This window comes from Orycteropus afer, unplaced genomic scaffold, assembly GCF_000298275.1.
Source record: "Orycteropus afer afer isolate SDZICR_OR568_19922 unplaced genomic scaffold, OryAfe1.0 scaffold00495, whole genome shotgun sequence".
NCBI lineage: Eukaryota > Metazoa > Chordata > Mammalia > Tubulidentata > Orycteropodidae > Orycteropus > Orycteropus afer.
Genome location: NW_006922082.1, coordinates 750,952 through 765,925, shown reverse-complemented (window position 1 = coordinate 765,925; position 14,974 = coordinate 750,952). Strand labels below are relative to the sequence as shown.

The 14,974-nt window shown below is 55.2% G+C and overlaps 1 protein-coding gene across 1 annotated transcript; it reads left to right on the top strand.

Moving 5' to 3' along the window:
* The first annotated feature begins 1,259 nt into the window (after window positions 1–1,259).
* On the top strand, window positions 1,260–12,276 carry UBTF (upstream binding transcription factor). The gene is made up of 20 exons (XM_007955223.2): window positions 1,260–1,317; window positions 3,033–3,208; window positions 3,747–3,830; window positions 3,920–4,075; window positions 6,420–6,484; window positions 6,772–6,892; window positions 7,243–7,353; window positions 7,683–7,816; window positions 7,943–8,084; window positions 8,397–8,438; window positions 8,597–8,710; window positions 8,802–8,957; window positions 9,315–9,470; window positions 9,574–9,684; window positions 10,099–10,187; window positions 10,296–10,485; window positions 11,597–11,644; window positions 11,746–11,817; window positions 11,907–12,050; window positions 12,151–12,276. The coding sequence occupies exons 1-20, from the start codon at window positions 1,260–1,262 to the stop codon at window positions 12,274–12,276; spliced, it is 2,295 nt and encodes a 764-aa protein (XP_007953414.1).
* Window positions 12,277–14,974: the final 2,698 nt, after the last annotated feature.

Genomic DNA, 14,974 nt, shown 5'->3' with positions numbered 1-14,974 from the left:
GAGGCGCCGCCGCTCAGAGCCGGGGAGGGAGCTGCGGGAGCGGGAAGCCGGGAGGCCGCGCTGCGCCGGGTAACCGAAGCGGGCCGAGGTCGGGGCTGAGGAGCGAGGCGCGGGCGCGGGGGACGTCCGGCCGGGAACCAGGGCGACCTCCGGACGGAGGACTGGGCGAGAGCAGACCAGGGCACTGTGGAGGACGCCGAGAACCGGGGGAGGGGAAGGCAGGAAGCGAGGCCCGAGCCGAGCCCGGGCCGCAGGCGGAGGAGCCCGCGCTTCTCCGGGCCGGCAGGCGCAGTTCTTGCCGGCCGCCGGAGGGGGCGGCGGGGCCAGTGAGCCCTGCGCCCCCGCCTCCCGGCCGCCGTCCTCCCGCCCTCTCCTTGGCTCGGCTCCCCGGAGGCCGGGGCGGGGGCGCCGGCGGGGCTGGGCCGCAGGCTCGAGGGAGGAGGCGACGGTTCCCGCCGCGGTCGCGCCTCTGCGCCGGGCTCCTCCGTGCGCGTCGGGTGGCTGGGTGGTGACGGCGCCTCTGGCCGGGGTGGGTGGCTCGGGGGCGGGGGGCAGGCTAGGGCGCTTCTCTCCGGCTGTTCCCTTGCCCTGGCGGGCGGGGACGGCGGCGGGAGCCCAGGAGGGGGTGCGGCGGAATCCGGAGCCGTTCCCCGGGGGTGGTGCGGCCGACGCGCTCCGGGGCCGGCGGCGGCTGCGCTGCGTCCGGGTCCCCGCCGGGTTGCGGAGGCGGGGGGAACCGGCCAGGGGGGAGGCGGGAGGAGGAGACTGGGGCGCGTGCCCGCTCCCGCGGCCGCGCGCTTCCTTTACCCGCCCTTCTTCCTCCCCCGCCCTCCAGCCCGGGGCCTCCCTGGGGCGGGCAGACCGAGGAGGAGGAGTTTTTTTGGGGGGGGCACGGGGTGGGGAGAAGGAGGGCGGGCGCTCGCTGCACGCGGGAGCTTGGAGCAGTCTCACGCGTGGGCAGGGGAGGGCGCACGCCGTGGAACTGGGCTTCAGGGCCTAGGGGAGGGGGTTAGGGAAAAGAGGAGGAACTGGTGTGCCTCTTAAGTGCTCTCACACATTATCTCTAGTAGGGTTTTGGTAGGACATCCTTCCAGTGTGGACTTGTGCTTCTTTCCCTTTGAGGGAGGGGACAGGGATAGAAAGGCTCTCATCTCTCAGCCTGCCTGAATGGGAGCTGGTATCTCTTCTTCAGGGTGAGGTGGCTTTGACCCCGGCTTGCCCCGCCAGCACGACCGAGGAGGTGGCTGGACGGCTGGAGAATGAACGGAGAAGCCGATTGCCCCACAGACCTGGAAATGGCCGCCCCCAAAGGCCAAGGTAGGAGTCCCCACTTGCAGCGCTTTCTGTAACTTAAAGCCTCATTCCACATGACTGTATGTAGAATCTCTTATCCCTTTTAAAATGGTTCTCCAGTGCCTTCTCTGAATTGAGGTGAGAGATTGTCTTCTATTTAGAAGAACTAAGAACCCGAACCCCTTATCGTAGTGGTTTGGCTAAATCCAAATTGTTTGGCCTTAAAAAAAAAAGCCAAACTCACTGCTGGGGAGTCGGATCCAACTCAGCGACTCCTTCGGTTTCCAAGGCAGTGTCACTATGGAAGTGGATTGCCTGGTCTTCTTCCTGTGGAGTGGCTGGTGGGTTTGAACTGCCAGCCTTCTGGTTAGCAGTCAAATGCCTTAGGCACTATGCTACCAGAGCTCATATTTGGCCTTAAGCCTATAAATTATATTTTTAATACTCCCTTTCTTACACATCAGAGAGGGAGAAAGAGGCTGTGGAAGTCCTCCTTCTGGGGGGTCCAGACACCCTGGAGCGTGTCCCTGTGCAGTGTCCTGGAATGGGAAGAGGGATGAGGGTGGAACATAGGGAAACAAGGATGGGGGTGCATGAGAGAAGGCTTTTCACGCATTTTGTTGTGAAAATCACAGTTTTGGGAGAGGGCCCTAGTGTTTTGAAGCCCCCAGCCTGAGAGAGCCATACATGATTAGACCCTGTCCCATCCAGTAGGAATGTAGTCTGTATTAAGGGGTGGGTTTTGGTTGGGGAGGTGAAGAATAGTATGAAGCTGAGCATCTGGCATTGCCTGTGGGGCTAGAGAGAGGATTATGGATCCAGGTGACCTGCTCTGGGAAACCCTGGCCCAAGTTACCAGATGCAAACTAAAATGAAGTACCCTTTTAACTCCTGGCCTTGGACAGCTGTTCTCCCAGCTCCTTCCCTTCCAGGGTAGCCCCCTCTCCAGAGACACTGCCAGAGCTTTTCCAAAGGTTGTATTTCCTGGTTGGAAATGGCTGGTCCAGACCTTCTTTTTCACTCCCTTGGCTGAACTGAGAAGACAGCTCAGAATTCTAGAGGTTATCCCTGGAGTAGGGCCCTGAGTACTTTGTCCAGCTGCCCTGTATGGTTCTCTTCTCCATCCCATTTTTTTTTGTTACTTGCCAGGAATTCTACTTTAGTCTGCTGGAGGGGGCAATAGTGGAATACCCATGTCTCTAATACCGGTTTCCAGCTGTGTTGGCCAGAGAAACATCTGCATGGGTTTTTCTTACTGCCCACACACCGTTTTCAGTCTTTGCACACTTAGGGTATCCACCCAGAACTTGGACTTGGCAACATAATTTACCTGTGTTGTCTCCCTGCTTCCTTGTCCTTCCTGATGAGCTAGCTGCTTTCCCCCAGGACTTCAGATCACTACAGCTGCAGTTCCATTCCCTTCCTTCTGTCCATGGCAGCCTGGCATGTTACAAATGATGATTGCTTTGAAGGAACCCAGACCTGGATTCAAGTGTAGCTTTCTAGGTGTGATACTGTCTGGATTACAGTCTATCCTTAAATAGGGAATCTCCCTGCCTTAATCCAACATGACCATAGTTTTTCCTTAGGACTAGGCCATGTCTTCTCTATGCTTTCCAAAGAGAGGTAGCCACTGACTGCAGTGCTCCAGCAGGGAAGGGTTGAGCTCTCAGAGATTGGGGAACAAATACAGCAGGTATCATGAGCCAGGTGTGATGGCTTTTTTCACCCCTCACCAGACCGCTGGTCCCAGGAAGACATGTTGACTTTGCTGGAATGCATGAAGAACAACCTTCCATCCAATGACAGCTCCAAGTTCAAAACCACTGAGTCACACATGGACTGGGAAAAAGTAGCATTTAAAGACTTTTCTGGAGACATGTGCAAGCTGAAATGGGTGGAAATTTCTAACGAGGTAACTGACGTCTCTTCTGACACGTGCACATATGTATACATTTACTGGTATTTCAGCCTTCCTTCTGGGGTCTGAGATGAAGCAGAAGGCAGTAAATGAGGAAAGAGACCAGGAGAAGAACTCATATGGTCTCCTGTTAGCTCTTTACCTGCCCTTGAACATTTTTGGAGGGTGGCATAGTTGGCAGCATCGGCCTAGGGCTCTCAGTTCTGCCACTTTCTGGCTGTGTGGCCTTGAATATTTACTGTGTTGGAGCTTCTGTCTCCTGGACTGTCATCAAAGACCACACCAAGGTCAAGTGGTCACATTGTTACTGTCTTTTTATGTGCACCTGACTGGGCCTCTGCAATAGGCATGGGCCAGTGCCTGGTATCTGCCTGGGTTTTGGAGCTGCGTGGATTGTGTGACTGTTATGTTCTGCTGCTCCTCCTCTGATACATTCAGTCTAATAGAGAATGGAGGGGACACATTGGAAAATGGGGACATGCTGCTAGATGGTGTTTCCCTCTGCTGAACTTCACCTACCTCCCCTCTTTAGGTAAGAAAGTTCCGCACATTGACAGAATTGATCCTCGATGCTCAGGAACATGTTAAAAATCCTTACAAAGGCAAAAAACTCAAGGTGAGTTTCCAGGAGTAGGAGCACAAGGGAGGAACTGTCCAAAGAGTGATGGTGTCTGATCTTCACTGTGTCCTTGTCCCTTCTTCCAGAAACACCCAGACTTTCCAAAGAAGCCCCTGACCCCTTATTTCCGCTTTTTCATGGAGAAGCGGGCTAAGTACGCAAAACTCCATCCTGAGATGAGCAACCTGGACCTGACCAAGATTCTGTCCAAGAAGTACAAGGAGCTTCCTGAGAAGAAGAAGGTGGGGGGAGGGGGTTGAGATGTGGGGAGGGGAAAGACTGGGAGCAGCTGGTGAGGGTTGTCATTGGCGGGGGGATGAGCCTTAGAGTGATTTGGGATCAGGGGCACGGGTGAGTCAGCAGAGCAGGGTAGAGTCTTTGGACAGCCCCACCTGATCACCCCTTCCCAGGCCCACACATGGTCAGGCTTACGCATGGTCAGACAACCCAGGTGGGGCAGGTTCTCGGACAAACCTTCGATCCCACAGATAGTCCCCAGTGTTCAGTTCCTGGGAGGCACTTCTCCTACATACTTGTCCGCACCAGTGAGCCTGTCCCGCAGTGCCTCTCCCTCTGCCTTTTCCCGTTGTACTCTTCAACTGATGCTTCCAGTATCTTCATCAGGGTAATCCCAGGAGAAGGGGCTGTCCCGATTTTATGGGGAAAGAGCTGAGGTACAGGAGGATTAAGTACCCTGGTCACACAACTAATGATTGACTTGGGCTTAGCACTCTAGACTCCCTGTCCGGTGCTTTTCATACTACTTTCACTGCTTTGTACACATGCTAAATGTGTTCCCTCCCAAGCACACATTTTCCTGAGGACACATACTGGTCCCTTGCAGACGTGGGGCACTGTCCCAGATTGTTGGGTAGAGGTGGTCCCAGCCTCCACGGCAGGGACAGAACACACAGGTGAGCACAAACAAAACAGTGGAGGACCCCTGCAGATGGGACATGGAGTGGGGTGGGAAGAGAGACAGACACAAAGAGGAGGCAGAAGCCATGAGAAGGAGTCAGGGATAGAGATGTTGGCAAGGGGCCGTGGGAGAGAGAAAAAGGTAAATTTGCTGGGAGAAGCAACAAAGTTGTACACAGCCAGCAATGAGCAAGTAGGACTGGCCACCCTGCTGTGAGTAGCCCTTCCTCTGCTTTGTGTACCCAGACTGCAGGCTTGTATGTCCTTGGTTGTATACCTAAAAGCAAAGTCAGGCCAGCATGGTGGGGTGAAAACCCTGTCTGCAACCACTGCCTGAGCCAGGCAAGAGTGTGAATTGCTGGAGTTGTTACTGGCCCCTTTAATGGTGATGGAGAGCTGACTGCACTTGACACCCAAACACTTACTAGATGGGAGGGAGAGGCTGACAGTCAAAGGGTCAGAGGATCAGGGAGGACAGACGAAAACAACATGATAGAGTGAACAGGATGCTGGCCTGGGGAACACAAGACTTGGGCCTGTTCCCCTGACTTCCACTGAATTGCTGCATGTGACCTTGGGTAAGTTACTTCACCTAGCTGGGCCTCATACTTGATCTGGGGTAGAGCATGAATCAGGTCTGTGTGGCATCTTCTAACTCTAGAAACTTGTTTTGTCTGAGGAAGACTGAGATTGGGAATAGCAAGGAGAGAGAAGGCTGGGTTCTGCTTGTGGTTTGCTGTGAGAACCCAGGGAAAAGTGAATTCTCTGCACCCTGTGCTGTTTCTGTAGGGGCAGGATTTGGGCATGATCGCCATGAACCCTGTGGCCCCTTCCACTACTGACCCTAGGACTCTGAAGAAAAGAGAGATAAACGTTAAGTGAGAGCCAGGACAGGAAATGAGGGAGGGTGAAATCCAAAAGGCAGTAAATGAGGGAGGAATGCAGAAAGGTGGAACAAAAGATGCAAGGAGGGAGTCAGATGAGGGGGAGGAGAAGAGAAGGGAAGCCAAGAGGTAGAGGAGAATTAGTGGGCTGGAGTGGGAGGACTCAGAGCCAGCCAGCCAGGAACCTGGAGGAAGGGCTGAGGCAGGAAGAAGCAGAAGAGATGGGGTGCTGATGTCAGAACCAGGAAAGAACATGGCAGCCAGAGACTGGGTGGGGGTGGGGAGGAATTCCATATTCATATATTATTTGTGTTAAAAAAATGCCCTCTGGGTTCCCTTCAACCCCATCCCAATTCGTGGGGCAGACTAGTATTGACTGCCTCAGAGGCAAGTTGGGCAGGTGAGCAGAGAGGAGAGATGAGGGGACGAGAAAGTGATATGGGCAAGGCCATCCCCTGACTCTGATACTGGGGAAAGTCTGGGTGGGAGTGCATCACAGCTCTGCCACTGCTGTGTGACTGGATAATGCTATGTCCCCTTTCCAGGCCTCGTTCCCTTTCTTAAAGGGAGGAAGTAAGATATACTATTCAGTATTTGGGAGCGCTCTAGCTCCTGCTGAAAAGCAAGCTACCACCTCCTTCCTGCCCACTTGTGCTGTCCTCCATTCCTCCCCAGTGCCAAGTGGGAGGCAAAAGAGCGAATGAGAAGGGCACAAGGTGCCTTTTGTAGCTCAGGGCGAGGTAGGCCTTGGGTCCCAGATGACCTGGTCCCCTCCTCTCCCTAGATGAAATATATTCAGGACTTCCAGAGGGAGAAACAAGAGTTCGAGCGAAACCTGGCCCGATTCAGGTAAGGCAGTGGAGCCTGGAGAAGGGCCACAGGGCACTCTGGGTTTGGTGGGATAGGCTGACCCCAGCCAGAACCTGGAGCTTTCCATCTGTGAGGCATGGAGAATGTTTGGGTCACATGTGGACCCCCATGGGTCATGCTCTAGGGCAGGAACAGACAGGAAGTGCTATTCCACTAAGTCCCAGCTGAGAGGCCTAGGAGCCTTGGTGGGTGGCTGCTGGCTTGGGTCTGCCCTGGCATTCTCCAGCCTGGCCCCCATTGATTGTTGCTCCCCATGCCCTGGCTAGGGAGGATCACCCTGACCTAATCCAGAATGCCAAGAAGTCGGACATCCCTGAGAAGCCCAAAACCCCCCAGCAGCTGTGGTATACCCACGAGAAGAAGGTGTACCTCAAAGTGCGGCCAGACGTGAGTGTCTGGCCATGGGGTGGAGGTGGTGGGCGCACGGTGGTGGCAAGGGGGGAGCCGCGCCAGGTCGGCTGGGCATGGTGCAGGGGAGCAGGAGAGGAGCCCCCTCCCCAGGGGTGGGCTGCATGGACAGGGCCTGGGCCAGCTGGCGTGTGAGTGTGTGCGTGCGTGTGCGTGAGCCTGTCCCCTTGCACCCAGGCGGGACCCCCGCCTCTCTGCCTTCCCCTCCTGGCCTGTGGGGGACACTGATGTGACCTCCTGTGGCCTGAGGGGGCGGGGGCCTCTGTGCCCCCCACCCCCCTCCCCTGCCCCTGGCTGCCTGTGCGTGTCTGACGGCTTTTGGTTTGCAGGCCACTACGAAGGAGGTGAAGGACTCCCTGGGGAAGCAGTGGTCTCAGCTCTCGGACAAAAAGAGGCTGAAATGGATTCATAAGGCCCTGGAGCAGCGGAAGGAGTACGAGGTTAGGCTTCCGCTGCGCTCCTCCCCATCCGGCTCTTCACGAGCCTCTGCCCTCTGACTCCTGGCCACCGCACTCTGCGGGAGGCAGTCATCCCTATCCCTCCATTGAGGGAGGGGCCTTCTGGGCCCCTCACCTCTGTCCCTACCTTCCCACCCCCATGAGATCTCAGGCTAGGGCAGGGCAGGGCACCATGTCTCGTGTGACACAGCAGACACACGGCCATCCCCCAGCTTTGCTCCCTGCCTCCCCTCCCCAGCGGCTCTCCCCCTTCCCCCGACCCAGCTAACCCCGCACCCGGTTGCCCTCCGTCCCCCCACCTTGCTCTGCAGGAGATCATGCGTGACTACATCCAGAAGCACCCAGAGCTGAACATCAGTGAGGAGGGCATCACCAAGTCCACCCTCACCAAGGCTGAACGCCAGCTCAAAGACAAGTTTGATGGGCGACCTACTAAGCCACCTCCGTGAGTGCCACCCTGGGGTGGGTGGGTGAGTGGGCAGGTAGGGAGCTAAAAGAGAGGAGGCCTGCTGCTGCCCTAGACAGTCCCAGTGGCTCACAGGGATGGTCCTCTTCCTGCCAACCCTGATAGGAACAGCTACTCACTGTACTGCGCAGAGCTGATGGCCAACATGAAGGATGTACCCAGCACAGAGCGTATGGTGCTATGCAGCCAGCAGTGGAAACTGCTCTCCCAGAAGGAGAAGGATGCCTACCATAAGAAATGCGACCAGGTGAGCTGTGGGGGGCAGGGGGCAGGGGGCAGGGGGCCTCCAAGACCCTCGGGCCCTGTTGTGAGGGTTTGAAGTATGAGATCTGATTTCAGCTGGGTCAGTCACTGGTCACACGTGCCTTGGGTATGTTTTGAACTGGGCACTGTATCAGGTGAAGTGTGCTGATTGGGACAGCCCTCATGCTTGCAATCTATGGAGGGAGACTAGGCCACCTCTAGGCTCAGGAGAGCTCAGAGTTACTGTACCCCAAGTTCTAGAAGCTCCTCAGTAAGGCTGCCTCTAGACTGACCCTGACTCCCTTCACTTTCCCAGAAAAAGAAAGATTATGAGGTGGAGCTGCTCCGTTTTCTAGAGGTGAGTGTTCTTCCCAGGGGGGCACAGGGAGGGGGTGATTAGGGATTGATCAGTGTGCAAAACCTCTGAGAAAACCTGGAGAAACGGGGATGCAAGAACCTGGGAGCAAACTGGGAACCAGGTGTGCAGCCCCATGCAGCCTCCTCTCCCTTTACCAGAGCCTGCCTGAAGAGGAGCAGCAGCGGGTCTTGGGGGAGGAGAAGATGTTGAACATCAATAAGAAGCAAGCCACCAGCCCAGCGTCTAAGAAGCCCTCCCAGGAAGGGGGCAAGGTGAGCAGGGGGCACAACCAGATAGAAGGATGAGGAAGGGCAGGGATCCCTTTCACGCTCTGTGGACCCCGTGCTCTCTGCATGTTGACAGGGCGGCTCAGAGAAGCCCAAGCGGCCTGTGTCTGCCATGTTCATCTTTTCTGAGGAGAAGCGGCGGCAGCTGCAGGAGGAGCGGCCTGAGCTCTCTGAGAGTGAGCTGACCCGCCTGCTGGCCCGCATGTGGAACGACCTGTCAGAGAAGAAGAAGGTCAGGCTTGCCCCAGAGAGCCTTGGGCACCAGTGCCTCCAGAGAGGTGCTGGGGTGAAAGCCCCTTCTTCGTGTTGGGCTAGTAGCACTTCCTCACCCTTGCCCCCTCTGGGCCACACGTATATCTGGTCTCAGATGGCAGGGCTTAGAGCTGTCAACTGAGGCTGCTGGCTCCTTGGGGAGCAGGGACAGTTGATGGGAGCTGAGTCCTACCTAGGTAGGAGACCTCTGCAAGCCCCAGGCCTCTGCTTGCCCCACCCTTTTGACTGGGAGAGCCTTTAACTGCTGGGTGTAGAACGCACGCCCCCTGGGGGTGGCTTGGAGGCTGACACCCTGTGCCCTGTGCCATCTCTGCAGGCCAAGTACAAAGCTCGGGAGGCAGCCCTGAAGGCCCAGTCAGAGAGGAAGCCAGGTGGGGAGCGTGAGGAGCGGGGCAAGCTGCCCGAATCACCCAAGAGGGCAGAGGAGATCTGGCAGCAGAGCGTTATTGGCGACTACCTGGCCCGCTTCAAGGTGACGGGGTGGAAAAAGGCTTGTTCTCTCGCAGCCTGCCCACGCAGGCCTCTTCTGGCCCCAGGTGACCTATCCCACAGCTAATGCCCTTGTCTGTCCCCAGAATGACCGGGTAAAGGCCTTGAAGGCCATGGAGATGACTTGGAACAACATGGAGAAGAAGGAGAAACTGATGTGGATTAAGAAGGCAGCTGAAGACCAAAAGAGATACGAGGTGGGAAAGGGGTAGCTGGTTAGCGCATGAGGCAGGACCACCCCCTCTGCTTAAATGCTGGAGCTCTCTTGTGGGGGCGGCTCTCCTCAGGCTGTGGAACTTGGTGCCAGAAGTCCCGGCCTGGGTTGTGTGATTGTGAGCAAGTTTCTTAACTTCTTCTCTAAGTATCAATCTCTCATATGTAAGATGAGGGACATAATACTCGCCTTGGGGTAGTTGTTGCCAGGACAATGCAGATGTGAAAGCACTTTTAAACTGCAGTGTCCGGCACACCCATGTGCATTGTTAGGAATTGCTTCCTGACTCTGCCTCACTTTCTCCTCCTCAGCATGTAAGGCACTGATAGCAAGGGGCAGGAAGCAGGAATATTTTAGGGGTGGGGGATTAGCATGACCTCTCTGGGTTTCCCCACAGAGAGAGCTCAGTGAGATGCGGGCCCCTCCAGCTGCTGCAAACTCTTCCAAGAAGATGAAGTTCCAGGGAGAGCCCAAGAAGCCTCCCATGTGAGTCTGAGGACTGGGGCCTGCCCTGGGTGAGGAGTGGGGAGGCGCAAGGCTGGAGGCTGAGTTGTTGGGATCCTAACCCTTCCTGCACCATCCACCACCTCCCAGGAACGGTTACCAGAAGTTCTCCCAGGAGCTGCTGTCCAATGGGGAGCTGAATCACCTGCCGCTGAAGGAGCGCATGGTGGAGATTGGCAGCCGCTGGCAGCGCATTTCGCAGAGCCAGAAGGAGCACTACAAGAAGCTGGCTGAGGAGCAGCAGAAGCAGTACAAGGTGCACCTGGACCTCTGGGTCAAGGTAAGAAAGCAGGGGACTCCTGAAAGGAAGAAGGAAGCATCATGCTGGTTAGTCTGTGTTCATGATTTCGTTCCATGCCCTGGTAGTCCTAAGGATTACTATACTCTTTTAAAGACGAACTACAGCTCAGAGATGTTTACTAACTTGCCCAAAATCACACAGCTAGTAAGTAAAAATGAATTCAAAACAGAATGCCCTTTCTTCCCTCTAGCTGGGACCAGAAGACCTCTCATAGACTCTGGCTTGGCCCCAGCCTCTGAACTTCCCCTCTGTGCCTTAGTTGAATGCTCAGACCTGTGATGTGGGAAGAGCACCTGGGGAAATGGTGGGGGCTAGGTATTCTGGAAAACTGGTGAGCCCCAGACTGCCTCCTCAGTGGCTCAGGGCTTAGAGTGGGGGGTAATATCAGGCTTTAGGCATCATCATGGGGGACCTCTCGAGTCTGCATTTGGGTAGACCAAAGAAGGGATTCCAGACACCATAAGCAGGAAATGACACGAGCTTATTCTCAGGTCCCACGGGCTCTGCAGAGACCCAAGGTGTGGAGGCAACCTCAATAAAGATGGGCAGGGGTAGATGGGGGTGGGAGTCTTGACTGAGTGAACGCAGTGTGAAACAGTGCTTCCGAGCCTGACCTCCAGAGCCAGCCTCATCTGGTTCACATTCCCAGTACCTCTACTTCTAAGCTAATGTGATACAGGCAAATCACTTAAAGTTTCTGAACTTCTTTTGTCTCATTTGTAAAATGGGAATGATAACTATAGGGTAGCTGTTAGAGTTATATGGTGAATAAACCAAAAACCAAAACCAAACTCTCTGCCATCAAGTTGATTCCAATTCGTGGGAACCCCCATTGGGTTTCCGAGGTAGTAAATCTTTATGGAATTAGATTGCCTGGTCTTCCTTGCATAGAGTGACTGGTGGATCTGAACCATCACCCTTCTAGTTAGCAGACAAATGCATTACTTAGGTACTGTGCCACCAGAGCTCCTTAAATGGTGAATAGTGATGTATAAAAGGCTCAGCCCATGGCCCAGCACTCGGTAAACATGCTTCGTCAGCAGTAATTTGGGTAGTGGTCTGACCCTCACCACCTCCTCTATCTCCCCAGAGCCTGTCTCCCCAGGACCGTGCAGCATACAAAGAGTACATCTCCAATGTGAGTCTGGGGGGCAGGGTAGGGTAGCAATGGGGTGGGGGCGTGGGGTTCAAGCTGGTGCTCCTGGTGCTCACGGCTGTCCCCTTGGTCCTCTGCTTCAGAAACGTAAGAGCATGACCAAGCTACGAGGCCCAAACCCCAAATCCAGCCGGACTACCATGCAGTCCAAGTCGGTAAGGAACCCCCGCCAGCCCCAGGGTTGTGGGGTCCTCGAGGCCAGGAGTGGCTCGACAGAGTCGTGAGTGGTCTCCGTCCCTCCCAGGAGTCAGAAGAGGATGACGAAGAGGACGAGGACGATGAGGACGAGGACGAAGAGGAGGAAGATGACGAGAATGGGGATTCCTCCGAAGACGGCGGCGACTCCTCTGAGTCGAGCAGCGAGGATGAGAGCGAGGACGGGGATGAGGTGAGGCAGGTGGGCGAGGTGGGGGCGCAGCTGGGGCCGGGGCCTGAACGGGGGGCTGCCTGGTGACCGCGCACATTCCTTGCACCCCACCTGCCCCCAGAACGAGGAGGATGACGAGGATGAGGATGATGACGAGGATGACGATGAGGATGAAGACAACGAGTCTGAGGGCAGCAGCTCCAGCTCCTCTTCCTCTGGGGACTCCTCGGACTCTGACTCCAACTGAGGCCTGGCCCCCACCCCACCCCCCGGGGCTAGCAGGGAGTGAACGAGCCTCTTGTGAGAGCCCAGGGGCTCCCCTTCCCAACTGACCACTTTTGTTTCTCCCCCATGTTCTGTCCCCTGCCCCCTGGACTCCCCCACTTTTTCTTTTTTTCTTTTTTTAAAAAAAAAAACAAAATATGGTGGGGGGAGGGGAGCTGGAGGAACCCAGACCAGGACTCTGCAGCCTCAGAGCCATCAGCCCTGGGGGCCTCCAGGGAAAGCAGCAGCCATCAGACTGAGCCAGCGCTGGACGGCAGCCCGCCCCGGCACTTGCGGTTCTGGCACGGACAGTGGACTGGGGGCGGGGTGGGGTCCCAAAGAGTTCAGTGAGGCCCTCCACACCTGCAGCCCAGCCCAAGGTGGGGCAGGTGGAAGCTGGAGAAGGACCCCTTCCTTCCCAGGGGCTTGCTCCCCAGACCCCCACAATGGAACTGGAGGCAGGGAACCTGTGAGGAGAGGGCAGGTGCCTTCAAGAAAATAGGCACTGCCCCCATCTCTCTCTCCCTCGCCCCCACGGGAAGGAGCTGCCTGAACCTACTCATGGGGGGATGGGGAAGGGGCAGAAGTGTTTTTTATATATGTGTATATATTTTTTTTTTAAGCTCTGAGCTGTCAACGAGACGTTTCCTACCGATCTCGGCTGCCGTCTCTGTTGTCATTTCTGGAGAGGGAGGGTTTAGGGGGTAGGTTTGGGACTTTTTAAAAAGGGTCTTGATGCGTGTGAGAGAGTCTGTATGTATGCGTGGCCTGTACATAGCACGGATGTACCTGTGGATGTGTGAGTGCGTGTGTGTGAGTGTGTGTGTGAGAGAGAAAGGGGTCTATCCTGGAGCCCACCTCAGTCTTTGTTGGTCAATCTGGAAAGAAGGTTGATGATGTCGAGGGCCATGAAGCCACTGACCTGGTGAGGACAGGCTGGGCTGCCCCTTTCTCCACGTTCTCTGCTTTGCCTAGTCTGATTGGATTTTGGGGGTGTAGTCAAGTCGCTCTGATGCTTTGTGGCCAGTTTTCCCTCTGCCAGGTGAATCTGAGCTGCTGCAGGCCTCTCTCCTCCCAGCAGGTGTGGGGGGTGGGGCACAGATGGTGCAAACCTTCAACAATCCTTTGGTGGGAAGGCCTCCCCAGCACATCTGAGGAGTCAGTCTGGCCACGTTAGGCTCAGAATCTGGGTTTCAAGAATGTGTAGGGAGCCCTTACACATTCCTCTTGCCTTCCCTGAAGCCTCGGCCCCCCCTTCCATTTCCTTTGATTTCTCAGGTCTGCCCACTCCTGCCCCCAAACCCACAGCTGAGGAAGAGGTCTACAAAAGCTGCTTCAGCAGCTGTCCCCCTTCTCCTTTCCCAGCCATCCCAAAGTTTTGAGTACCCTGATTCCTTGAGTTGTAATAAGCCAGGCCACCTCGGCTCTGAGGATTTAAGGTTTTTGACTAAATTTTTATTTTCTTCAATCATGTCAATGACCTATTTAATTGGAGCTTTTTGGTTTTTCACACACTCCCCTCTCCAATGAAAGCCAAGGGGTGGAAAAAAAGTGGGGAGCTCTGTGAAGGGGGTGGGCTGGGGGGTGTGAGGGCTGGGGCCCTACAGTGGGTGGTGGTGGGCACCTCTCCCAAGGGCAGCCAGAGATAATCTCTGCTTTGCCTCAGAATGTGGTGCTGAGAGTGGGGGGCAGCTAGGGAGGGACACCCCCCCACTCCCCTTTGTCCTGAGCCCAGAATCAGGTCTAGGAGTTTTTGTGGGTTCTATTCCTGTGAGCCCCTGCAAGGAACTCAGTTTCCCTGGTTGAGTGTCCCTGCACTGGTGTGCTTTAGTGGAACTTGGTTTCGTTTAAAAACAACTTTGAACAGGGCGTTTTTTTGGGGTTTTTTTTTTTTTTTTTCCCTGTTTTAAAATTGAAAAATTCTTACAGTACGAACAGAGTTGTAGGGTAGGGGTGTTGGTGCTGTAAGAGGTCACTGAGTGCTTTTTGGCACTGGAATGGGATGGCTGGGGTGGGAGAGCCTCTCCTCCCCCTTTTTTTCTAATATTTGAAGAAGTGTTTTGTAGGTTTCAACAACAACCACAACTTGAATTTGTATCTTGGGACATGGGAGGGAGTGGCTTAGAGGTGTCTGCCTAAGCTTAAGGCCAACTGTGGAAGTTTTGTTTTTGTACAATAAAGTGAAAAACAAAGGTTTGGCTGCTGCCTGGTCACTGGGATGAATGAGGGTAGGGGACAGGTGTGACCAACAGTTTTGATATGACAAGGCTCTTCAGAATTGGAACCATCCTCCCCATCTTTCCTGAAGACTCCATGGACAACCTACCTTCACACAGTTAATGTGCCACTGTTCTTGACATTTTTCAATTCATTGTGTTCACCTCGGATTGTGAGAACACTAAGCATCCTGAAAAGTTGGAGAACAAATGCATCCTTTTCTCCCGGGTGGGTTGCCTTGGGAAGTTGGGGGTATAGAGCTTATCGTGGAGGGGATTTGGGGTTATCCCTCCCATATTGAACCCTCAGCCCCACCCTAGGTTAGGGATGACTTCTAACTCCACCCAGGCCTCTGATGGGAAGTGGCTGGGCTGACTCTGGTTAAGGCCTTTTCTGCACAGGCCTTGGCTGAGTTCCTATAACCACCAAGGGCTAAAGACCCAGGCCCTGTTCAAGAGCTCATT

Bases quoted from the DNA above. Each gene is read 5' to 3' on its own strand.
- UBTF (XM_007955223.2), top strand. From the start codon at position 1,260: ATGAACGGAGAAGCCGATTGCCCCACAGACCTGGAAATGGCCGCCCCC. The intron at 6,893-7,242 runs GTGAGTGTCTGG...TTTGGTTTGCAG, and splicing joins ACCTCAAAGTGCGGCCAGAC to GCCACTACGAAGGAGGTGAA. The intron at 7,354-7,682 runs GTTAGGCTTCCG...CTTGCTCTGCAG, and splicing joins AGCAGCGGAAGGAGTACGAG to GAGATCATGCGTGACTACAT.